At 43.2% G+C, this 25656-nt stretch overlaps 1 protein-coding gene across 1 annotated transcript; it reads left to right on the top strand.

Annotated features, from left to right (window-relative positions):
• On the top strand, positions 1 to 22378 carry LOC137352241 (proproteinase E-like). Its single transcript, XM_068017496.1, has 8 exons — positions 1 to 39; positions 1744 to 1829; positions 3317 to 3414; positions 3766 to 3894; positions 13600 to 13736; positions 18947 to 19089; positions 20610 to 20762; positions 22331 to 22378. The coding sequence occupies exons 1-8, from the start codon at positions 3 to 5 to the stop codon at positions 22346 to 22348; spliced, it is 801 nt and encodes a 266-aa protein (XP_067873597.1). The 5' UTR covers positions 1 to 2; the 3' UTR covers positions 22349 to 22378.
• Positions 22379 to 25656: the final 3278 nt, after the last annotated feature.

Here is a 25656-nt window from a genome sequence, read left to right as displayed (position 1 = left end):
TAATGGAAGCCCTTCTCATCCTTCTGCTTGTGGCCAGTGGTAAGTCATCTGATGTTTGAGATGTTGTTGGGCCTAATCGAGCATAAATATTCTAATACTGTAGTTTAAAGAGAAATGCAGAAATTCTCCTCAGTCTCAATCCTCATCAGAGCCTGAAGCACAAAACTGACCATAATTTAGCTCCAGTTAGTATTCTCGCTCAAAGAGGCCATAGAATAACTCCTTTGGGATTGGGAAATGTCACACTGGTTGTGGGTGCTCATTTAAAGTTGTGTTTCTTTACTACACACATCATTGCAGCAGAGCAGAAGAAGATTTATTCTGCATTTTGTGCACCTGTCCTGGGAATGTTTAGTGGTGGCACTGGGTGCTCAAACATGGGAAAGTATGAAATATCACTCACATTGATGACTAGGCGAATAAATAAAAAATTTCAGAAATACATTAAGTGCTTGCTTTAGGGTTTTTTTGTTTTTATTTTAAACTACATTCTCTATGCCCTCTTATGTATCGTCTTGTGGTTTAACTTAAGCTGAGAAGGTAGAAAACCAGCCCCTTGCCAATCCAATGCCAATGCTGATTGTGGCACAGATGCCAACGTGTAGCTAATGTTTATATTTGCCATTTCCCGTAAATAGCACCCCCATGTTGGCAGCAGACATGCAAAACAGCAATAATGTTGGGCTCCTGTTGGCGCTAGAGGCATCCAACAAATTGCCCAAGCTGAAACATTTCCACCTGTCACCTGCAGACTGCACAACCCTGGCATAAGTTGCTGCAAAAAGAGGGTGCAAAGTGAAATCAGAAAGACAAACAGAAGGGTTCAGTATGATGTAAGGGGAAACATAATTTGATCTTATACTTGAATTAGAGTATACATGGAATACATTTTATATACTGCTAGCAAATGTTAAAGAGATCACAAGCTAAATACATTCAACAAAGGCTACTTGTCCGGTCTTAGCTCATTTGTTCAGAAGCTGAAACTGAAAGCTCCTCACTTATAGAGCACAATACAAAACTGGCTCTAGGAATGAGACAAGGGTTTTCGCCTCCACTGTTCTACTGAAAAGTCTGTTTCCAGTGCTGGATACACTTTGTGTAAAGAAATTGTACCCAACATCACCCTTAAATTTCCCTGTTAACAAAATTGAACCTGTACCCATTACCCTATTGCCATGCTCTACTATGAAGTAGTGCCCCAATTTTACCTCCTCTAAACTGTTTAATGGTGGTGATCTGCCCAAGGGCAGGTCCTCTGCTCATTTCTCCATACCGCACAGTCCTGCACTTTCCTCTTCAGTTGCTTGTGAGAGCCTCCCATTTTTAAACTTCCATGAGAAAGGAGCAATATAAACAAGGGAAAAACTAAATGAAGTGGTTTCCCATTGCCTTCCTTGTGTGTGCTTTAAAGGAAACACAAGTTATCTTCCTGAAGGATCCTCTGCCTGAGAGCAGCCATTGTCCCTCGAGGTTCTAGCTCTTCCACCATCCCCACCGAAAATTTGCTGGTTCTGCCATTGGCCATGGCTCAGAACGCTGGACATGGGCCCCTTACCTGGGTTTGGGCTGACTTGCAAAAGGGCAGGATCGACCAGCCCCTGAGGTCTCAAATGACCAGCTACCCTAAAACTGTTTAATATATCTTATACAATTCTTTGATTTCCAATCATCACCCTTCAGGATAAATATGCTCCATTTTACAGATACTGGTGTGAAAGGGATCAACATTTGTCTTTTCAGCCAATGCCTGTGGAAGTCCCAGCTACCCAGCCTATACAAGAGTCGTCAATGGAATCGACGCAAGACCATACAGCTGGCCCTGGCAGGTGAGTTACAGATGGAATGCCATCGCAGACAGAAGAGAATTTCTCTTAGCTTTCCCATGCCTTACTGGTAAAGATATTGCTCAGTGTGGTACTGTGCCACATAGGTCACAAGGTCTCAAATTTGATGCCCAATCTCTAATAGGTTAGCTGATCTCAGCTGGAGCAGCAACAGCAGTGCTACAATTGATATTATTAACCCTAAAGTCAGGGAGGAAATAAGAATCACCTTGGGTTGCCACTGTTATAGGAGCATAGGACTTAGGAGCAGCAGGAGGCCATTCGGCCCCTCAAGCCTGCTCTGCCATTAGATAAGATCATGGCTGATCTGGTTGTGGTCTCAACTCCACTTTCCTGTCTGTCCCCCATTACCCTTGACTCCCATCTCTCTCAAAAATCTATCGAACTCAACCTTGAATAAATTCAATGACCCAGCCTCCACTGCTTTCTGGGGATGAGAATTTCACAGATAACGACCCTCTGAGAGAAAACATTTTTCCTTATCTTCATCTTAAAAGGGAGATCTCTGATCCATAAACTGTGTCCCCTAGTTCTAGTCTCTCCCACAGGAAACATCCTCCCAGTAGTCACCCTATCAAGTTCCAGCACTGTTGATTGTTATCCATCGATCACTCCTGGAAAGTGCATTTGTTTGTTTTGGGTTAGTCAAGGTTCAAAATAAAGAATTTAAAGACTTGTATTTACAAAAGGCCTTTCACAACTTCAGGAGGGCCAAAAAGTGCCTTACAACACTGTTTAAGTTTGATTTTGGAATTCAAGATGGCTCCTGGATTGGCAGCTCCCTTTGCTGTGTCCTGTCTTCATTTACATGCTAGTTTTGCCTGCTGCTCTGGATCCAAGCCCATCGCTCCTGTTCTCCTCATGTGGCTCAGTGTCAAATTCTGCTTGACAAAGCTCTCGTGAGGCCCCTTGGGACATTTTACTATGCTAAAGGAGCTACACAAATGCAGTTGTTGTTGTTGTTGTTGATGCCCTCCACAATCAAATAGGCCTCCATCACTCACTACCTAAGCTCACCACAGAGAACGATCTTTTAGGCAAAGTAGAAAAGTGCTGCCAAAACCCACCGACCCCAGCAAGAAACAGCATCTTCAGGAAAGGGGAATGGAGAAAAGGAGATAAAATTGGATGGAAATACAAATCAAAACGCTATTTAGGTTGGAGATCACTTTTGGGACACTTACTCAGTTGAGCATCAGACCCTGGCTCAGGAGCCCCATAGTTTGAATCCTTATGGGTTTCACTCCACCTTTAATTCTTCTGTGTACCATAATAGGATATGGGGAGGAAATAGGAGACAGCAAGGACTGAACAGAACCTGCTCCACTGTTTGAGAACGTGACCCCAGATGAACCTAGCTGTTTGACAATGGAAATGGAGCCCCAGTAGACGGCTGTGTATAATTGTAAATGACTCTGTGAGTATGCTGTCTCTCTCCCCAGAATAATCTTCTCTGTTCTTGTCGGTAGATCTCCTTGGAAGTAGATCGAGGATCATATTATTCCCACACCTGTGGAGGAAGCCTGCTTGACAGTGAATGGGTAGTGACGGCGGGCCACTGCATCCAGTGAGTGCCTTTTCTGAGATATAAACTTTTGCAAAATATTGTTTCCAATATAGGCCACTGAAGGCTTACTGCTTTTGGGGGACTTTCTTCTGTCCACTATTTTACCTCAGACCTTCACCCAGGAGAATGCCTCCCTTAAAACTGCAACCATTATCAATAACATTAAGTTCTAACCTTACGAGGGTATTTTTGTCTTTCACACTCCTGGTGTATTGGAAATTTGGCCATGAGATTCCCACTACACCATATTTCCAAAGCTGTGCATCAAGAGATCTAAAGACGAAAATGTGCCCAAAGAGACTTACACCAAGCTTCTCTACACGATGTTAATATTGCATATTATCGTCAAAGGTCAGGCGGGTCCTACCGTGTGGTGCTCGGGGAGTATGACACGACTGTGGATGAAGGTTCGGAAGAAACTATTGCTGCTTCTAAGATCTTCGTTCACCCTCAGTGGAATCCTAGTTGTCTTTCCTGCGGGTAAGGTGCTCTACTTGTTCTTTCAGCCTGTCCGCACTTAACTGTCTAACAGACTTGCAGTTTTAACAATGATGAGGTGAATCCATGACTCGCTTACAAGGAGTGCGTGTTGGGAAATTGTAGGCGAACAATATTTGCTTTCCATCCATTAATTCTGCCCATTGGGTATGGTAACTTCCTGAGATGCATTCCCCAACAGTCACTGGATTATGGAGTCACCCCTTATTTCTCTAATATTTATTTATTCTAATGACACAGCACAATATTCTCCGGCAATGAGAGTACTGTGCTTTTGAGCCTCACCTGACTCACTGGGTGGGGCTAATGAGCTGTAAAGACCAAGAAGTTCCCAGATTCAGTTCCTGGACTGAGCTGTAATTGCCCCACTGATTAAAACTGTAAAAGGGACACTGCAAATTGACTCACATGCCTAGGTTACAGAGGGAGGAAACTGGCCAGATTCCCTCTCCTCGTGGCACCCCTGCTGGGAAAAGGCTTGCTACAATCAGACTTGGTTGTGATGGCCCCTCCAACATTGATTAGAGAAAACAGTTGCATTGAAGAATTGCTTGGAGAGCTGCACATGGGAGTGTGCCTCAGCACAAAACACTGCCTTCAAGAGAAGAGGGACAAGGAGCCCTCATTAATGAGTTCAAACTCATATTTTAGAAAAGGACGCTATTTTCCGAGTCTGCACCCCCACCAACAGTCCCCCCCGCCCTCAAGTTAGTGAGTCCCCACCAAGAGTGAGAACTTGGAAAATTACCTCCATAATATCCACTGGACGTTATTGAGTCACAATGGGGCCATTCCATGGGGCATTTAAATTACTGTCCGTACCCTTTACTGTGAGTTTTAGTCCCATCCTAACCAGACATCTGTACACAAGAACTTGCATTTATATAGTGCTTTTAACATAGTAAAACATCCCCAAGGCGCTTCAAACAAAATTTGACACTGAACCACACAAGGAGATGTTAGGACAGGTGACAAAAAATTCGGTCAAAGAGGTGGATTTTAAGGAATGTCTGAAAGGAGGAAAGAGAGGTAGAGAGGCTGACAGTTTTGGGGAGAGAATGCCAAAGCTTAGTGCCGTGATAGCTGTAGGCATGGCTGCCAATGGTGGAGCAATTAAAATTGGGGATGTGCAAAAGGCCAGAATTAGAAGAGTACAGAGATTCCGGAATGTTATAGAGCTGAAGGAGGTTACACAGACAGGGAGAGAGACAAATAATAGACAGCATTAACTGCTGTTGCTGGGAGTTAGTTCTGCACATTCACTATGCCCTGAGGTGTAATTTCACTTGAAGTTTGTTCATTTTATACTCACTCCATTTGGTTCCACAGTCACAGTCTAACTTAAGTAGCCTTTTTACAACTGCATCACTCATGTTTCCTGCACCATGTTGTCCATTTCTCTGTTGCAATGAAAGTAAGGACAGTTCTATGAACTTTTATAACTTAGAGCCCCACCTCAGTGCAGGACTCATCCTTGGTGCATGCCCCTGAACTCTCAATCCATCAATTTCTTTTGGAAAATAGAATGCCCAAAATTTCTCCCAGTATGAGAGCTTTGGATGGAAAATTACAGGTTAAGGTTTTCAATTTCCCACTATGTGTAGTTGAAAAATCTCCCCTAATATTCCAAGTATGATTTCCCCAGTTATAAAAAGTCTGATTAACTTGTTTTGACTTAAAGTTATACTTTTATACTTTATTTTTGACATCAAACTAGAGATATTTTTCATATGTGTCACAGACTCCCAGCAATAGCAGTTTTTTTTTAGAATATTACAGCGCAGTACAGGCCCTTCGGCCCTCGATGTTGCGCCGATCATCTGACCTACACTATTCCATTTACATCCATATGTCTATCCAATGACCACTTAAATGCCCTTAAAGTTGGCGAGTCTACTACTGTTGCAGGCAGGGCGTTCCACGCCCCTATTACTCTCTGCGTAAAGAAACTACCTCTGACATCTGTCCTATATCTTCCACCCCTCAACTTAAAGCTATGTCCCCTCGTGTTTGCCATCCTCATCCGAGGAAAAAGACTCTCACTATCCACCCTATCTAACCCTCTGATTATCTTGTATGTCTCTATTAAGTCACCTCTCCTCCTCCTTCTCTCTAACGAAAACAACCCCAAGTCCCTCAGCCTTTCCTCGTAAGACCTTCCTTCCATACCAGGCAACATCCTAGTAAATCTCCTCTGCACCCTTTCCAAAGCTTCCACATCCTTCCTATAATGCGGTGACCAGAACTGCACGCAATACTCAAGGTGCGGCCTCACCAGAGTTTTGTACAGCTGCATCATGAACTCGTGGCTCCGAAACTCGATCCCCCTACTAATAAAGGCTAACACACCATATGCCTTCTTAACAGCCCTATTAACCTGGGTAGCAACTTTCAGGGATTTATGTACCTGGATACCAAGATCTCTCTGCTCATCTACACTACCAAGAATCTTCCCATTAGCCCAGTACTCTGCATTGCTGTTACTCCTTCCAAAGTGAATCACCTCACACTTCTCCGCATTAAACTCCATTTGCCATCTCTCAGCCCAGCTCTGCAGCCTATCTATGTCCCTCTGTACCCTACAACACCCTTCGACACTATCCACAACTCCACCAACCTTCGTGTCATCCGCAAATTTACTAACCCACCCTTCTACACCCTCATCCAGGTCATTGATAAAAATGACAAACAGCAGTGGCCCCAAAACAGAACCTTGCGGTACACCACTAGTAACTAAACTCCAGGATGAACATTTGCCATCAACCACCACCCTCTGTCTTCTTTCAGCTAGCCAATTTCTGATCCAAAGCTCTAAATCACCTTCAACCCCATACTTCCGTATTTTCTGCAATAGCCTACCGTGGGGAACCTTATCAAACGCCTTACTGAAATCCATATACACCACATCCACGGCTTTACCCTCATCCACCTGTTTGGTCACCTTCTCGAAAAACTCAATAAGGTTTGTGAGGCACGACCTACCTTTCACAAAACCGTGCTGACTATCGCAAATGAACTTATTCTTTTCAAGATGATTATAAATCCTGTCTCTTATAACCTTTTCCAACATTTTACCCACAACCGAAGTAAGGCTCACAGGTCTATAATTACCAGGGCTGTCTCTACTCCCCTTCTTGAACAAGGGGACAACATTTGCTATCCTCCAGTCCTCCGGCACTACTCCTGTCGACAATGACGACATAAAGATCAACAACAACAGCTCTGCAATCTCCTCCCTGGCTTCCCAGAGAATCCTAGGATAAATCCCATCTGGCCCAGGGGACTTATCTATTTTCACTCTTTCCAAAATTGCTAACACCTCCTCCTTGTGAATCTCAATCCCATCTAGCCTAGTAGGCTGTATCTCAGTAATCTCCTCGGCAACATTTTCTTTTTCTACTGTAAATACTGACGAAAAATATTCATTTAACGCTTCCCCTATCTCCTCTGATTCCGCACACAACTTCCCACTACTATCCTTGATTGGCCCTGTTCTAACTCTTATCATTCGTTTATTCCTGATATACCTATAGAAAGCCTTAGGGTTTTCTTTGATCCTATCCGCCAATGACTTCTCGTGTCCTCTCCTTGCTCTTCTTAGCCCTCCCTTTAGATCCTTCCTGGCTAGCTTGTAACTCTCAAGCGCCCTAACTGAGCCTTCACGTCTCATCCTAACATAAGCCGCCCTCTTCCTCTTGACAAGCGCTTCAACTTCTTGAGTAAACCACGGCTCCCTCGCTCGACAACTTCCTCCCTGCCTGACAGGTACATACTTATCAAGGACACGCATTAGCTGCTCCTTGAATAAGCTCCACATTTCGTTTGTGCCCATCCCCTGCAGTTTCCTTCCCCATCCTACATATCCTAAATCTTGCCTAATCGCGTCATAATTTCCTTTCCCCCAGCTATAATTCTTGCCCTGCGGTATATACCTGTCCCTGCCCATCGCTAAGGTAAACCTAACCGAATTGTGATCACTATCGCCAAAGTGCTCACCTACATCTAAATCGAACACCTGGCCGGGTTCATTACCCAGTACCAAATCCAATGTGGCATCGCCCCTGGTTGGCCTGTCCACATACTGTGTCAGAAAACCCTCCTGCACACACTGGACAAAAACAGACCCATCTAAAGTACTCGAACTATAGTATTTCCAGTCAATATTTGGAAAGTTAAAGTCCCCCATAACCACTACCCTGTTACTCTCGCTCCTGTCGAGAATCATCTTCGCTATCCTTTCCTCTACATCTCTGGAACTATTCGGAGGTCTATAGAAAACTCCCAACAGGGTGACCTCTCCTCTCCTGTTTCTAACCTCGGCCCATACTACCTCAGTAGACGAGTCCTCAAACGTCCTTTCTGCCGCTGTAATACTTTCCTTGATTAACAATGCCACACCCCCCCCTCTTTTACCCTCTTCTCTGTTCTTACTGAAACATCTAAATCCCGGAACCTGCAACATCCATTCCTGCCCCTGCTCTACCCATGTCTCTGAAATGGCCACAACATCAGGATCCCAGGTACCAACCCATGCTGCAAGCTCACCCACCTTATTCCGGATGCTCCTGGCGTTGAAGTAGACACACTTTAAACCAAGTTCTTGCTTGCCAGTGCCCTCTTGCGTCCCTGTAACCTTATCCCCTACCTCACTACTCTCAACAGCCTGTACACTGGAACTACAATTTAGGTTCCCATTCCCCTGCTGATTTAGTTTAAACCCCCCCGAAGAGCACTAACAAATCTCCCCCCCAGGATATTGGTACCCCTCTGGTTCAGGTGAAGACCATCCTGTTTGTAGAGGTCCCACCTACCCCAGAAAGAGCCCCAATTATCCAGGAAACCAAAACCCTCCCTCCTACACCATCCCTGCAGCCACGTGTTCAACTCCTCTCTCTCCCTATTCCTCTCTTCGCTAGCACGTGGCACAGGCAACAACCCAGAGATAACAACTCTGGTTGTTCTCGCTCTAAGCTTCCACCCTAGCTCCCTGAATTTCTGCCTTAAATCCCCATCTCTCTTCCTACCTATGTCGTTGGTGCCTATGTGGACCACGACTTGGGGGTGCTCCCCCTCCCCCTTAAGGATCCCAAAAACACGATCGGAGACATCACGTACCCTGGCACCTGGGAGGCAACACACCAACCGTGAGTCTCTCTCGTTCCCACAGAACCTCCTATCTGTTCCCCTAACTATGGAGTCCCCAATGACTAATGCTCTGCTCCTCTTCCCTTTTCCCTTCTGAGCAACAGGGACAGACTCTGTGCCAGAGACCTGCACCCCATTGCTTACCCCTGGTAAGTCGTCCCCCCCAACAGTATCCAAAACGGTATACCTGTTGTTGAGGGAAACGGCCACAGGGGATCCCTGCACTGCCTGCTGGTTCCCTTTCCTTCCCCTGACGGTAACCCATCTACCTACTTCTTTTACCTGAGGTGTGACTGCCTCCCTATAACTCCTGTCAATAATCCCCTCCGCCTCCCGAATGATCCGAAGTTCATCCAGCTCCAGCTCCAGTTCCCTAACGCGGTCTGCGAGGAGCTGGAGTTGGGTGCATTTCCCGCAGATGCAGTCAGCAGGGACACTCTTGGCGACCCCTACCTCCCACATTCTGCAGGAGGAACATACAACTGCCTTTACCTCCATTCCCACTGTTCTAGATTCCCAATAAATCTACTGAAAAACCAAACGAAAAAAAAAAAGTCAAAACTTGTTCGCTTAGCAATCCGACGGACTGAACTTTTTAAATAAAAAGCTTACCTTATCAACACACCAGAGTCCTTTTTTTGGTTAGAGGAGGAGGGTGGGTGGGAGACACTACACGTGTAGTGTCTCGGGTACTGCCACTGCCCAAATAAATAGTTTTCCCCTACCCAGCAGTCCCCTGGTCCTCCGAAACAAAAGGGGATTAACTTGTAACTTACTGAAATTGACCGCTCAGCTGAAAGTCCGCTCCACACCTCGTTCTGTCAAAGCTGCTCCTCACAAAAAAGAAAGCTGACTAGGATAAGATTGAAGATTACAAGCATTGGGGATTGACAGAGATGATTAAATACTTTGTGGAACAGAGCGTAGTTGTCTTTTGACATATCTATCAATTTTTTTGTGTTTATAAGTCTGTTTGACCATAGGCTCTTGTCCAAGCTTTCTAAATTTGTTACTTTTCACAGTGGAAACACTGAAGCTGGGACCTGAATATCCAAGGGTACGTGACATTCAGGAAGGACAGGAAGCTGGGAAAAGGTGGTGGGGTAGCTCTATTTATTAAAGAAGGCATTAGTACTGTCGTGAAAGATCAAGATGTAGAATCAGTTTGGGTGGCACTAAGAAACAGCAAGGGACATAAAACATTGGTCAGAGTTGTTTATAGGCCAAACAGCAGTACTAACACAAATCACAGTATAAGTCAGGAAATTAGAGGTGCATGTAACAAGGGTAATACAGTAATCATGGGGGATTTCAATCTACATACAGACTGGGTAAACTTTATGAGTACTAATGTTGTGGAGGACGAATTCTTGGAATGTATGCAAGATGGTTTTCTAGAGCAGTATGTTGAGGAACCAACTAGGGAGCGGGCTATTTTGAAGCTAGTATTGTGCAATGAAAAAGGGCTAATTAATAATCTTGTTGTAAAGGAGCCTTTAGGAAAGAGTGAATATAATATATAGAATTTTACATTAAGTTTGAAAGTGATGTAGTTCAATCAGAAACTAGGGTCTTAAATCTAAGCGAAGGAAACTATGAAGATATGAGGGGCAAATTGGCTATGTTGGATTGGGAAACAACGTTAAAAGGTATGACGATAGACAGGCAATGGCTAACATTTAAAGAACTAATTACATAGTTTCCAACAAAAATACATTCCTTTAATGCACAAATACCCAACAAGGAAAGTGTTCCAACCATGGCTAACAAAAGAAATCAAGGATTGTTTCAGAACAAAGGAAGAGGCGTATAATGTTGCCCAAAAAAATGGTAAGTCTGAGGAGTGGGAGCATTTCAGAATTCTGCAAAGGATGACCAAAAAAAAGATTAAGAAAGGGAAAAATAGAATATGAGAGTAAACTAGCGAGAAACATAAAAACAGACTGTAAAAACTTCTATAGGTATATAAAAAGGAAAAGATTAGCAAAGATAAATGTGGGTCCATTACAAGCGGCGTCAGGAGAATCTATAGTGGGAATAAGGAAATGGCAGAGAAACTAAACAAATATTTCGTGCCAGTCTTCACAGAGGAAAATACTAAAAACCTCCCAGAAATAACGGAGAATCAAGGGACTCATGTAAATGAGGAATTGCAAGATATGAATATTAGTTAAAAAATAGTACTAGAGAAATTAATGGGACTGAAAGTAAATAAATCTGCTGGACCTGATGATCTATAGCCTATAGGCCGGTATTCAATAGAGTTTAGAAGAATGAAAGGGGATCTCATAGAAGCCTATAAATTTCTAACAGGACTAGACAGGCTAGATGCAGGGAGCATGTTCCCGATGTCTGGGGAGTCCAGAATCAGGGGTCACGGTCTCAGGATATGGGGTATGCCATTTAGAACCGAGGTGAGGAGAAATTTCTTCACTCAGAGGGTGACGAATTCTCTACCACAGAAGGTAGTGGAGGCCAAGTCATTAAATATATTCAAGAAGGAGATAGATATATTTCTTAATGCTAAAGGGCTCAAGGGATATGGGGAGAAAGCGGGAACAGGGTACCAAATTAGACGATCAGCCATGATCATTTTTGAATAGCGGAGCAGGCCCGAAGGGCCGAATGGCCTACTCCTGCTCTTATTTTCTATGTTTCTATCTACATCCCAGAGTGTTGAAAGAGGTAGCTGTAGAGATAGTAGATGCATTGGTAGTCATCTTTCAAACTTCCTACAAACTCTGGAATGTTTCCTGCATATTGGAAGGTGGCAAATGTAACCCCACTATTTAAGAAAGAGGAAGAGAGAAAACAGGGAATTGGAGTTTTTTGAGGATGGAACTAGCAGAATAAATAAAGAGAAACCAGTGGATGTGGTATATTTAGATTTTCAGAAATCTTTTGATAAGGTCCCACACAACAGGTTGGTAAACAAAATAAGAGCACATGGGATTGGGGGGAAAATACTGTCATGGATTGAGAACTGGTTAACGGACAGTAAAACAGAGAGTAGGAATAAATTGGTCATTTTCAGATTGGCAGGCTGTGACTAGAGGGATACCGCAAGGATCAGCGCTTGGGCCCCAGCTATTCACAATCTATATCAATGATTTGGATGTGGGGGTTAAATGTAATATTTCCAAGTTTGCAGATGACACAAAACTAGGTGTAAGTGTGAGTTGTGAGGAGGATGCTAAGATGTTTCAAGGGGAGTTGGAGAGGCTAAGTGAATGGGCAAAAATTTGGCAGATGGAATACAATGTAGAGAAATGTGAGGCTATCCACTTTGGTAGGAAAAACAGAAATACAGAGTATTTCTTAAATGGTGAGAGGCTGAGAATTGTTGAATTTCAAAGGGACTTGGGTGTCCTTGTTCATGAGTCATTGAAAGCTAACATGCAGATACAGCAAGCAATTAAGAATGCAAATGATATGTTGACCTTCATTACAAGCGGATTTGAGTATAGGAATAAAGATGTCTTACTGCAATTATATAGAGCTTTGGTGAGACCACACCTGGAGTATTGTGTGTAATTTTGGTCTCCTTATCTAAGGAAGGATATACTAGCCATAGAGGGGGTGCAACAAACATTCACCAAACTAGTTCCTGGGATGAAGGAATTGTCTTATGAGGAAAGATTAAATAGACTGGGCCTTTATTCTCTGGAGTTTAGAAGAATGAGAGATGATCTAATTTACACTTACAAAATACTTACAGGGCTCGACAGGGTGGATGCAGGAAGGATGTTTCCCCTGGCTGGGGAGTCCAGAACCAGGGGACACAGTCTCTTTGGAATTCTCTGCCCCAGAAGGCTGTGAAGGCTCAGTCATTGAGTATGTTCAAGACTGAGATCGATAGATTTCTACATATTATAAACATCAGGGATTACAGGGCTAGTGCAGGAAAATGGTGTTGATGTAGAAGATCAGTCATGATCTCACTGAACGGCGGAGCGGGCTCCAAGGGCTGAATGGCCTATTCCTGCTCCTATTTCTTATGTTCTCTTGTAACCAACTTAGGGACAAAAAGAAACAGTCGCCTTCCCTAATCAGATCAGAGAAGAAATGCTTCAGCTTCACTTTTAGCTGTGATTACAATTCTTTGCTTCAGTGTTCCCAGCAAGCCTGGGAAACAACAACAACTAACATTTCAATAGCACCTTTAGCAAAGTTACAGAAGAACAGATAACGAGTCCTGAAATATTTCAACAGTTGATTAAAAGTCTCTGTCCTTCACAAGCTTCCCAGCTGCTTTGCCTCTTTACACCCACAAACCCCTCAGGTGTAGCCTGCCTTTCCCAATACTTTGCTTGACTGCTGACTGCTGAGACCCCAGAGGGACCTCAGCCCTTTCCACCTGCTTGGCACCTTCTCCACACCCTCAACCCACCAGCCTGCTGACTCATAGGCCTCTGCTCCACAGCATACAAGCAACGTAGCTAAAGCTGTACTTGCTGCATTCAGCCATTATTTAAATCAAACACAGCCTTCACAAAACAAGCAAGGTTGCCTAACAACTCCCTGAAAACATTCTCATTTTAGGAATGACATTGCTTTGATCAAACTTTCCAAACCTGCAACCTTGAATGACAAGGTCAAGCCTGGCTGTGTTCCTCCATTTGGTGACATCTTTGAAAATGATTATCCCTGCTATGTGACTGGATGGGGAAGACTGTACAGTAAGTAGCCTACATTTCCATTCAAATCTTTGTGGTGTTTTTCTTAGCGTAAGGAAGAAAGTAAACAAGATCAAATTGATGTTGCTGCCGCATTTACCTGAGTTCTATTGAGTTCATAGGATCATAGGAAATAGGATCAGGAGTAGGCCATTCAGTCCATTGCATTCCTTCTTGTTTGTTGCCTTTACCCATTAATATCTTACTGCTGATTCACCCAAAGCCCTGAAATTAACTGATTTAAAGGCAGGGACCATCCATGGTGCTTAGTCATCGGAAAGAACCTTTCTGCAGAGTGGGCCCATTCCCAGTACGTTTTGCCCCCATTGAGATGCAATAACCCACTCCACAGTCAGTGCTCCCTTGACAGGCTCAACCAAGAACTCACAAAATGCAATCAGTGAAGAGAAATGTGAATGGCGGTCAAGGCTAAGATTGGTTTGACTCCACTAATTGTGAGCTCAGTCTAAAGTTTGTAGACTGGCCTCCAGAAAAGACATTCTAGAAAATTCATTTTTAAAATCTGTCATATGTTGAATCTAATGCATTATTATTGTTAAATACTATTGACAGCAGTGGAGTCTTTCTATGTACACAGGGTGATATTTTGAAGTTGGAGGAGCCTATGATTTGTGGAAAAGATGCTCTATCTATCTTGCGAGATTCCTTTCCCTTCACATTAGGAGAATCTTAACAAACTGTAATATTTGTGAGCTGCATAATGGTTTAGTAGTCACTTCCTATTGCGATATATAGACCAAGAAGACTCCAGTTTGATTCTCAGTCTGTACTGAGTTAATTTAGGTCTAATAGAGTAGCAGTAAAGATGCAACAACTGACTTCAGTGCCTTTGGGTCAGGAAGGGGGGAAATCAATCCTGGTTCACATTGTTCAGTGACCCATATCAGAAAGTATATGTATGTGGATGTAGACTAAGGTCAGGATTGAATTCAGCTATTCTTTCTTTTTCTTTTGGGCCTCCTTATCTCGAGAGACAATGGATACGCGCCTGGAGGTGGTCAGTGGTTTGTGAAGCAGCGCCTGGAGTGGCTATAAAGGCCAATTCTGGAGTGACAGGCTCTTCCACAGGTGCTGCAGAGAAATTTGTTTGTCGGGGCTGTTGCACAGTTGGCTCTCCCCTTGCGCCTCTGTCTTTTTTCCTGCCAACTACTAAGTCTCTTCGACTCGCCACAATTTAGCCCTGTCTTTATGGATGCCCGCCAGCTCTGGCGAATGCTGGCAACTGACTCCCACGACTTGTGATCAATGTCACACAATTTCATGTCACGTTTGCGACGTTTTTATAGCGGAGACATGGACGGCCGGTGGGTCTGATACCAGTGGCGAGCTCGCTGTACAGTGTGTCTTTGGGGATCCTGCCATCTTCCATGCGGCTCACATGGCCAAGCCATCTCAAGCGCCGCTGACTCAGTAGTGTGTATAAGCTGGGGGTGTTGGCCGCTTCAAGGACTTCTGTGTTGGAGATATAGTCCTGCCACCTGATGCCAAGTATTCTCCGGAGGCAGCGAAGATGGAATGAATTGAGACGTCGCTCTTGGCTGGCATACGTTGTCCAGGCCTCGCTGCCATAGAGCAAGGTACTGAGGACACAGGCCTGATACACTCGGACTTTTGTGTTCCGTGTCAGTGCGCCATTTTCCCACACTCTCTTGGCCAGTCTGGACATAGCAGTGGAAGCCTTACCCATGCGCTTGTTGATTTCTGCATCTAGAGACAGGTTACTGGTGATAGTTGAGCCTAGGTAGGTGAACTCTTGAACCACTTCCAGAGCGTGGTCGCCAATATTGATGGATGGAGCATTTCTGACGTCCTGCCCCATGATGTTCGTTTTCTTGAGGCTGATGGTTAGGCCAAATTCATTGCAGGCAGCCGCAAACCTGTCGATGAGACTCTGCAGGCACTCTTCAGTGTGAGATGTTAAAGCAGCATCGTCAGCAAAGAGGAGTTCTCTGATGAGGACTTTCCGTACTTTGGACTTCGCTCTTAGATGGGCAAGGTTGAACAACCTGCCCCCTGATCTTGTGTGGAGGAAAATTCCTTCTTCAGAGGATTTGAACGCATGTGAAAGCAGCAGGGAGAAGAAAATCCCAAAAAGTGTGGGTGCGAGAACACAGCCCTGTTTCACACCACTCAGGATAGGAAAGGGCTCTGATGAGGAGCCACCATGTTGAATTGTGCCTTTTATATTGTCATGGAATGAGTTGATGATACTTAGTAGCTTTGGTGGACATCCAATCTTTTCTAGTAGTCTGAAGAGACCACGTCTGCTGACGAGGTCAAAGGCTTTGGTGAGATCAATGAAAGCAATGTAGAGGGGCATCTGTTGTTCACGGCATTTCTCCTGTATCTGACGAAGGGAGAACAGCATGTCAATGGTCGATCTCTCTGCACGAAAGCCACACTGTGCCTCAGGGTAGACGTGCTCGGCCAGCTTCTGGAGCCTGTTCAGAGCGACTCGAGCAAAGACTTTCCCCACTATGCTGAGCAGGGAGATTCCACGGTAGTTGTTGCAGTCACCGCGGTCACCTTTGTTTTTATAGAGGGTGATGATATTGGCATCGCGCATGTCCTGGGGTACTGCTCCCTCGTCCCAGCACAGGCATAGCAGTTCATGTAGTGCTGAGAGTATAGCAGGCTTGGCACTCTTGATTATTTCAGGGGTAATGCTGTCCTTCCCAGGGGCTTTTCCGCTGGCTAGAGAATCAATGGCATCACTGAGTTCCGATTTGGTTGGCTGTATGTCCAGCTCATCCATGACTGGTAGAGGCTGGGCTGCATTGAGGGCAGTCTCAGTGACACCATTCTCCCTGGAGTACAGTTCTAGGTAGTGCTCAACCCAGCGGTCCATTTGTTTGCGTTGGTCAGTGATTATGTCCCCCGATTTAGATTTGAGGGGGGCGATCTTCTTGATGATTGGCCCAAGAGCTCTCTTCATGCCATCATACATTCCTCTGATGTTTCCGGTGTCTGAGGTCAGCTGAATATGTCTGCATAGGTGTTGCCAGTAGTCGTTTGCGCAACGCCTAGCTGTTCTTTGTGCAGTACTTCTGGCTGCTTTAAGTGCTGCGGATGTTAAATCGCTGGGGGCTTTCTTGTAGTTCAACAGTGCAATGCGCTTAGCGGCTATGACAGGTTCCAGCTCTTCATTATGAGATTGGAACCAGTCTGCATTTCTCTTCGCACTTTTGCCGTAGGTGGTCAAAGCTGACTCATAGATGGTGTCTCTGATGTGGGCCCACTTGGTCTCAGCATCCCCTGTGGGAGTGTTTTGAAGGGCTGTTACAAGTAAATTTAGAAATTTTTGTAACAGCTGTGGGTGAGAAATTCTGCTCGTGTTGATGCGCGGGTGGCCCTTCTGCTTGGAATGATGCAACTTCTTTGGTCTGAGTCTAACCTTGCTGCACACCAGGGAGTGGTCGGTGTCGCAGTCCGCACTGTGGAAGCTGCGTGTAATTTGAACACTGTTTAAGGCGGCTCGCCTTGTGACAATGAGGTCTAGCTGGTGCCAACGACGCGATCTTGGGTGCCTCCATGAAACCTGGTGACAGGGTTTAGTGTGAAAGAACGAGTTGGTGATGCAGAGGTTATGATATACTGCCCCCACAATTACCCATGTCACAATAATGAAAAGTTCAACAGTAATTCATAGAGTGTGAAGTGCTTGGGGAGGTCCCAAGGACTGATAAAGTGCTTTATAAATGAAAGATACATTTTTCTTTCTGATATGATCGCAGTTCACGTGGCCACTTGATTGAGTTACGATATGTTGCCCCAACGCTCTGACCGTGTATCCCAGAGCCAGCATCTTTAGGACTGAGGGGAGAATGAAAGAATAGGCAATAACACGCTATGGACTCGATTTAGATGTGCCCGGTAGAAAATCAGGTCTGCCATGCATGTCTTTAACAACAGGTTGACTGTAGTTAGTTGACTACAGTTAGCAATTCAAAGCCAAAGTAGCTATAGCCTGAAACTTAGAGTAATTCAGCTAAGCTGAATCCACTACACTGAGCACAAGGGACCAAGGCAAGAATGCTTGGATTTACTCTTACAACTTCTCACTTCTCCGTTTATATCAAATGTGAAAGCCGTACACCTTTTTCCCCTGTGTTCACCAGCACAAATTTAATGAATTTGTGGTCCCAGTGCAGAGCTTTGCATCCTGGGAGTACATATTGGGGAATTCAGGTGTGGGGTTCAACATGCTCTGTGGGATTATTCGTCCATTAATTTTAATGTTTGGAACATCCCACAGGCCATCCTGACTTCCAGTCCTGAGCTACATTGCCAGCCGCAAAGCTCTGTGCTCAGAATAGAAGTTTGCAAAATCTATCTTTATATGTAGCAGGATCATAAATTTGTTTATGAATGTCAGGCATCCAGTATTGCTGAGGAAATCATCCTCAAAGTAAGGAATTTCATTCCCATGGATGACCTTACATCAATTACAGAGACAGAATATAGGAACAGGAGTAGGCCATTCAGCCCCTTGAACCTGCTCTGCTATTCTATTAGATCATCACTGATCTGTATAATAATAATAGCCTTTATTCATACATGACCCTTATTGTTATCATGCAGGTACAGCAAGCAATTAAGAAAGCAAATAGTATTTTAGCCTTTATTATAAAGGGATTGGAGCATAAGTGTAAAGAAATCCTACTAAAATTATATAGCGCCTTGATGAGACCACACCTGGAGTCATTGAGTATGTTCAAGACCGAGATCGAGAGATTTCTACACATTAAAAACATAAAAGGATACTGCAGGAAAATGGTGTTGTAGTAGAAGATCAGCATGATCTCATTGAATGGTGGAGTGGGCTCGAAGGGCTGAATAGCCTATCTCTTATGTTCTTGATCATGTCAGAATATTAGAATGTTCTTACTTCTTCTTGGAACCTTCATGCTATTACCCAATTCTTACTAAAGATTTTTAATATAATCTCTGATGTGGTGTTATAGCTACTTTCATACGCAACAGCAAACACAGTCTTGTTGTAATATACTGGAATGTACATAATGGAAGTATGCAGAGCTATCAAGAGTGTGTGCAGTGTCTGTATCTCAATCTTTTCCCCATATCCAAGCTTTAAATGTTACATCATTCTGGCCACTGTGTTGTGAACATCATTATTTATTACAGATGTCATTGATCCTAATGAATGAATATTTGTATCTGGAATTCCACAGGTGGTGGTCCACTCGCAACAAAGCTGCAACAAGCTCTTCTGCCTGTCGTTGACCATCAGACCTGCAAGCAAAGTGACTGGTGGGGTAACAGTGTGAGGACCACCATGGTTTGTGCTGGAGGGTATGAGAAGTCTGGATGTAATGTACGTAATTTCTACATAATTCAGTTTAAAATGCTGTGTGTGGAATTGTGGTTCGAGAGAAGGACCAACAGTCTGAGAAACCAATCATTTTTTAAGTTGTGGGTCAGTGGGTAGCACTTTCGCCTCTAAGTTAGAAGGTTGAGGGTTCCAGTCCGACTCCGAACACTTATGCACAAAATATAGCTTAACACTCCAGTGAAGAACTGGGGGAGTGCTACATTGTCAGAAAGGTGGCGTCCTTTGGATGAGGCGTTAAACCAAGGCCCTGTTTACCCTCCCAGGTGCATGTAAAAGATCCCATGGGACTATTTCAAAGAAGTGCAGGGAGTACTCCCTGCTGTCCTGTCCAATCCTTTAACTAACATTCACTAGAACGGATTATCTGGTCATTGTCATCTTGCTGTTTGTGCGACCTTGCTGTGTGCAAATCGACTGTCGCGATTCCTACATTACAACAATGACTACACTCAAAAAGTACATCATTGGCTATAAAGCACTGTGGGGTGTCCTGAGGTCATGAAAGGTGCTTTTTAAATGCGTCTATCTTTATTCCTTCTTTAATGTAACTGCGGTGAGACAGTTAAGATCTCCTGAGACACAAGCCAGCAGCAATGAGGAGTTATACTAGCCCTGCTGATGCTCTTGTTAATCATCTAGTCATGGTTGAGTTGATGTCAAGTTTTCCATATCTGGAGAGCCCTCCTAAACAGCCTTGGTTTGGTTAAAAGAAACATTTGTTTTTTTGATAGGTAATCCATCCCTCGCCGTGAGCATCACATCATCTTTCTTTCTCTTGCACCCTTTCCTGCCTTTCTCTATTTCATCATTACTATCATAACCATTGCTCCTCTAAACTTGTCTCTCTTGTTGCCTCTAAGCCTCAGAAATCTTGTCTGACATAATTTCCCTCCTGCCTGCATCCTTAATGTTTTGAAGCTAGGACTCATCTTGTAGTCTCCTACTCTGTTTCTGCAACCATCTAGATTAGATCGGAGTGCAGGTCCAAGAGCTGAAAGGTCAACTGTACCTCCCAAACCTGCTATGAGTAAATATGTGTGTGTGTGTGTGTGCGCATACGTGCATGTGTGTTTGAGTTTGTTTGTGTGTGTGTGTGGGGGGGGGAGGTGTTTGTCTGTGGGTGTGTGTTTGTGTGTGTTTGCATGCACACACGGGTATGTGTTTGTGTGGGGGGCTGGTGGGTGTGTGCGTTTGTGTGTGCGTGCATGTGCACGGGGGGGGGGTGTTGTTTGTGTGTGGGTGTGTGTTTGTGCGTGTGCGTGCATGTGCATGGGTGTGTGTGTGTGAGAAAGAGCATAGTCTCTGAGTTAATGACATGAGGAATATTCCCCATCTTTGACATTTCAAATATGGGCCAAAAGGTAAAATGATAGGCCTGTACTGGACTTGTAGGGTCTTATTAAGTCTTGGTTGAGACTATAGTTTAGGAAGGGTTTTATAATGATATTCATTATCCCTAATATTTCTACTGCCTAACCTGTTTTATTCTTCTTTTAATTCAGGGGGACTCTGGTGGTCCTTTGAATTGCCAAGGTGCTGATGGATTGTGGTATGTTTATGGTATAGTCAGCTTTGGGTCAATTTGGGGCTGCAACACCCTAAAGAAACCCACTGTCTTCACCAGAGTATCTGCCTTCAACTCCTGGATAGATTCGGTGAGCAAAATGTTAAACATGAACAGACTGTGACAAACATGATACTTGTTTTAGCTTAGTTGAGACTCCTTTAATTCAGTCACTAATCACGAGGTGTTTGAACAAAACTAACTTCAGTCAGAATCTTGCCCCAAATTTCATTCAATACAATGTTGTGAAGTGGATTGGTTGTCTGCAAAGCTGGAGGGAGGAGACAAGCTACTTTTGAACAAACACAGCCTGTGTGCCTTTTTTAACTTATGTGTTGAATAGCCAGTTATTTTCAAGTGTGGTTGACAGTTAGTCAATCCAGAGTCCAGATAACCATGTTTCAGGATATTTATGGAACTGGGGCTATTAAAACCTTAAGTTTGGAACATGCAAGAGCTATAGTTCAGACAAGTATAGCTTCCACAGTGGTAGAAAATACAAGGAGACAAAAAATCCTATACAAGAAAAGCTATTCAAAAAGAACTGCTTAACATTAAGATTCTGAAGTTTAATTGATTTCCTTTTGAGGAGCCAGATAGATTGTAAAAATATACATTATATATCATTTATTCAATTGCTCATCTTTAGTTAAAGAAAGTCATTTAATAGTTTAAACCTAAAATGAGGTCAAAGGTGAGAGAGATCCTCTGGAGGCCTAGGATAATTCCAGTTGCTGAAATAATTAGCAGAATGGTTGTTGTGTTTACTGTGTTGGGCACAATACCAAAGCTTATCTTGATATTAATGTTAGTGAAGAAACGCTTGAAGACAACTCACCTATTGAAGTGATCAAAGATATGAGAAATGAAAAATTCAAAGTGAGAAAGATAGAAAAGATCCAAAAGGATAACAGAGGCATGGCACTTCCATCTTGTAATGCTTTCAATACAATAAGAATGTTGGGAAGTAGTCACTAATACGGGAAATTTTCAGTTTAGTTTTGGATTCACCCCAGTTTTCTCTGCTTTTCTCTCATTTATTCCTGAAGGGACAGAGTTATAGAGTCTTAGAGTTATACAGCACAGAAGCAGGCCCTTCGGCCCATCGTGTCTGTGCCAGCCATCAAGCACCTATCTATTCTAATCCCATTTTCCAGCACTTGGCACATAGCCTTGTATGCTATGGTGTTTCAAGTGGTGCTCAGTGTTCCACTGGTAATGGCAGCTCTATTCCAAGTGGTCATCCTTCATGTATGGCTCTAGCCAGTGAATGTCAGTGGACTATTCCATCATGTAGAGGATCACAATGCACAGCGTTATGAAATGGCGGAACAGAGATTGCATCATCCATTCTGTTGCATCCTCAATCTCAGCATTGCCGCTGCGGAGAGCTGCCGGGCAGAGGCCAAGGGCTTTCCCCATAGATGCCAGGAGAAATTAGAGGAAAGGCTCCCAAGGGCTGCTGGAATTTAATTCTAAGCAGCATGAGTGGGGCCCAAGCATTGGTTACATGCCTACACTCACAGCCTCAGCTGCTTTATAACTCAAACCAAGTAGAGGTAAAAGCAGAAAGTGCTGGCTGTCCAACCAGCTGTTCTGAGCATGTCTCTTCCTTTTATCATTGTTACTAATATCTCCCCCTATGCCTTTCATTTTCAGACAATGGCCAGTAATTGAAAGGTGGGACAACAGTATTTCACATATCCCAACCATTAACTTAAAACTGAATAAACTGAATTAATAGAACAAAAAAATTGATCACTGTGGTTATTTTGTTCCTGGAAAATAGCACTTCCACATCTGCATTAACCACGCTAATCATTCTGATAACTGAATCCAGTTGATTGTTTCAATAATTTCCTCACTCTGTCATTGTGCACTTCAGCACCTCCTCCTCACATCCATCCTTTTCCCAAGCTCATTTTACTGCCACCTAACACATATGTTCTCCTGAGATTCGATTCCCTCTCCCTTTGCTTCTCGTCTGTATGTACAAAGAACTGCCTCTGTCACTCATTCATTGAGATGTCAGTTTGGCTCTGAAAGAGCATTTTCACCTTGGAGTCAGAAGGTTGTGGGGATCTAACTCCCACTCCAGGATCTGAACACAAAACCTAGGCTGACGTTCTGCTGGAGTGCTGAGAGAGTGCTGCGTAGTCAGAGATGCCATCTTTTGAACAGGATGTTAATCTGAGACCCATCTGACTGTTTAACTGGACATAAAAGTTCCCATGGCATTATTTGAAGAAGAGCAGGATGTCATCAACAGTACTAAAAGAAAGAAAAAGACTTGCATTTATATAGCGCCTTCACGACCTCCTAAAACATTTTTACAGCCAATGAAGCATTTTTTGAAGTGTAGTCACTGTTGTAATGTAGTAAAAACAAATTAACTGATCATTTATCTAACTTGTTTGTGGGACCATACTGTGTGTAAATTGATTGCTGTGTTTGCCTACAAATCAACATCAGTGTCTACAGTTCAAAAGTAATTCATTGGCTGTTAAGCACTTAGGAATAGCCCAAGGTTGTGAAATATACTACATAAATCCAAGTTCTTGCTATTCTTTCCATCATTGATGTAAATATACAATGTCATGCTATCAATATGTGTTACTTGTTAAACCTAGTATAGTGTGAACAGTGTTACACACCAAGTTGGAAGCTAGCACATTCTTCTTTCATGTTTAGCTCTGAATCCAGCCCAGCCTGATGTGATGAAACTCTCCTTTCTATAATGGCTGTACAGGTTCTAATTGTAGTGAGTTTAAAGAATCTCAGCCCAGGTCCTAATGGATACAAATCCATAGCCTGAAACTGTCCATAATTCAGTGTTAATTGGCTCTAACTAGGATTTGGCACAGCACTGCTACTAAATTAGCAGTCTCATATGGAAAGAAAATGTCACATTACTGGAGTTAAACAAACTATTTTGAGGTTGGTGTTAGTTGGGTATTGGGGTGAATAGAGTTTATGGTGACAATCCCAAGTTGTATAAACTAAATGCAGAGTCTGGTTAACATCTGAAAGAGAATAATAGATTAATACTTCCGAACTGAAGATTAGTCATTAGAACAGTACTATTCTATTGCCTATATTGAACAAAAGTATATATTTGCTGCTTTCATGAAGTGCTGCCTCCTTCCTAGTCCTGTAGGGATGAGTCCCATTTATTGGGTCCTGTCAAAATAAGTATAACCATTTTACAGCCTGTCACCTGGTAGATCCATTGGCAAATAAACTGCTTCACAGATAAGAGGCCCCCAGATCACATCCTGGTGGCCTGATCGATTTCAACTGAGACAGCATTGCTACAAGTAGGCCTAGAATTCCTGGGATGGGAATGGGGACATCAGCCAGGGTTCCCATTATATAGTAAACCCCGTATCAGATAAGGGCTTGGTTGCGATATTGCACAAGTTGAATAACCTGGCAATACTCATTGTCCATGAATTACACAGGAGAAATTCTGGAGGACTGCTGGTCCATGGAACTGTACCTCAGCAAGCGTCTGCAAGAGAGACTGCGAGAAAAGGATAGTCGGACATTAAAACATTTGATGGATGTAGAGTGTTATAACCGAGGCAGGAGGAGTGCACTCTTTATTCTAATCCCACTTCTCCACAGGTCATTACATATATTTAAATTTTCCCACTTCCCGAAACAGTCAATCATATACTCTATTTTTCCTCAGAATAAAGCACGCCAACAAAGTTTCTTCAATAAACAACAAAATTATCAGATTATAAACCAGGTTTTAACCAATAATGAAGCAAAACATACACACAATTTGAAATATTATTTATCCTAGCCCTCACACACATACATACACACTGGTTAACTGGGAAAAAAATAAAAGGAATTTTTGTTTACAGCTGTTACAATGAAATAGAAGGAATAATTTAAAAAAACACTTAGGTTGAAAAGAAGGTATGAAAAGATATCCTTTGTTTTGGTTAGGCATCCCAAATGCATGTCGACAGCTGTCAATGGGATCTTCCTAGACAGTTCTTTCCAGGCACTGTTGATGATCAGTTTGGGTAGGCTTTCCAAGAGATGCAGCTACAGAGGCTCCAAAAATAGGTCTTACTGCAGGAAGGCAGCAACAAGGTTTCAATTCCCACACATTCAATGTACAAAGGTTTCTTCAAACACAGGAGAAATTAGGAATTTGAAGCACTGGAAATACAGGATTTCTTTTCAAGAGAAATGAGCTGTCTTCTCCTCAAGCAAGAAGCAACTGGCATTTTTTAACAGTGCAGATTGAAACAAAAACTTATCAGAGGTCCAGTCTCCTGGTTTCTATAAATCTTGTCCTGTCACACCTTTGTAAACATCTCTCCAAGTTAAAAACAACCCCCTCTGGGTTCTTTGAAAACAGGTGCCTTCCAGTAACTGTTTACCCTCAGTCCAAACCTTCTGGTCACTTTCCTTTAAAAAAAGACCCAAAGTTCCAGCATCCATGGACCCCTTCAGTTTTAAAAACATAAATTCTCAAACATTTAACAACAAAAAATGGAAACACTCATAACGAGTCACTGGAGAAGGTACAAATATGATTTACTAGAATGATACCAGAACTGAGAGGTTACACCTATCAGGAAAGATTGAGCAGGCTGGGGCTCTTTTCTCTAGAAAAGAGAAAATTGAGGGGTGAGCTGAGACAGGTTTTCAAGATTATGAAAGGGTTTGATAGGTAGATGTAGCAAAACGATGTTTCCACTTGTAGGCGAGATCAGAACTCAGGACCGAAATATAAGATAATCTCTAATAAATCAAGTTGAGAGTTCAAGAGAAATTTATTTACCAAGACAATGGTTAGAATGTGGAACTCACTGCCACAGTGAGTAGTTGATGCGAATAGCATAGATACTTTCAAGAGGAAGCTTGATAAGCACTGTTCATTGTATATCAATTGTGATTAATTATATACAGGTGGAGGGCATTAATTGGGGTCTTACTTGAACACATTTAAAGAGACATTT

Source organism: Heterodontus francisci, chromosome 37 (genome assembly GCF_036365525.1).
Source record: "Heterodontus francisci isolate sHetFra1 chromosome 37, sHetFra1.hap1, whole genome shotgun sequence".
NCBI classification, from domain to species: domain Eukaryota; kingdom Metazoa; phylum Chordata; class Chondrichthyes; order Heterodontiformes; family Heterodontidae; genus Heterodontus; species Heterodontus francisci.
This window is presented reverse-complemented; position numbering and strand designations above follow the sequence as displayed.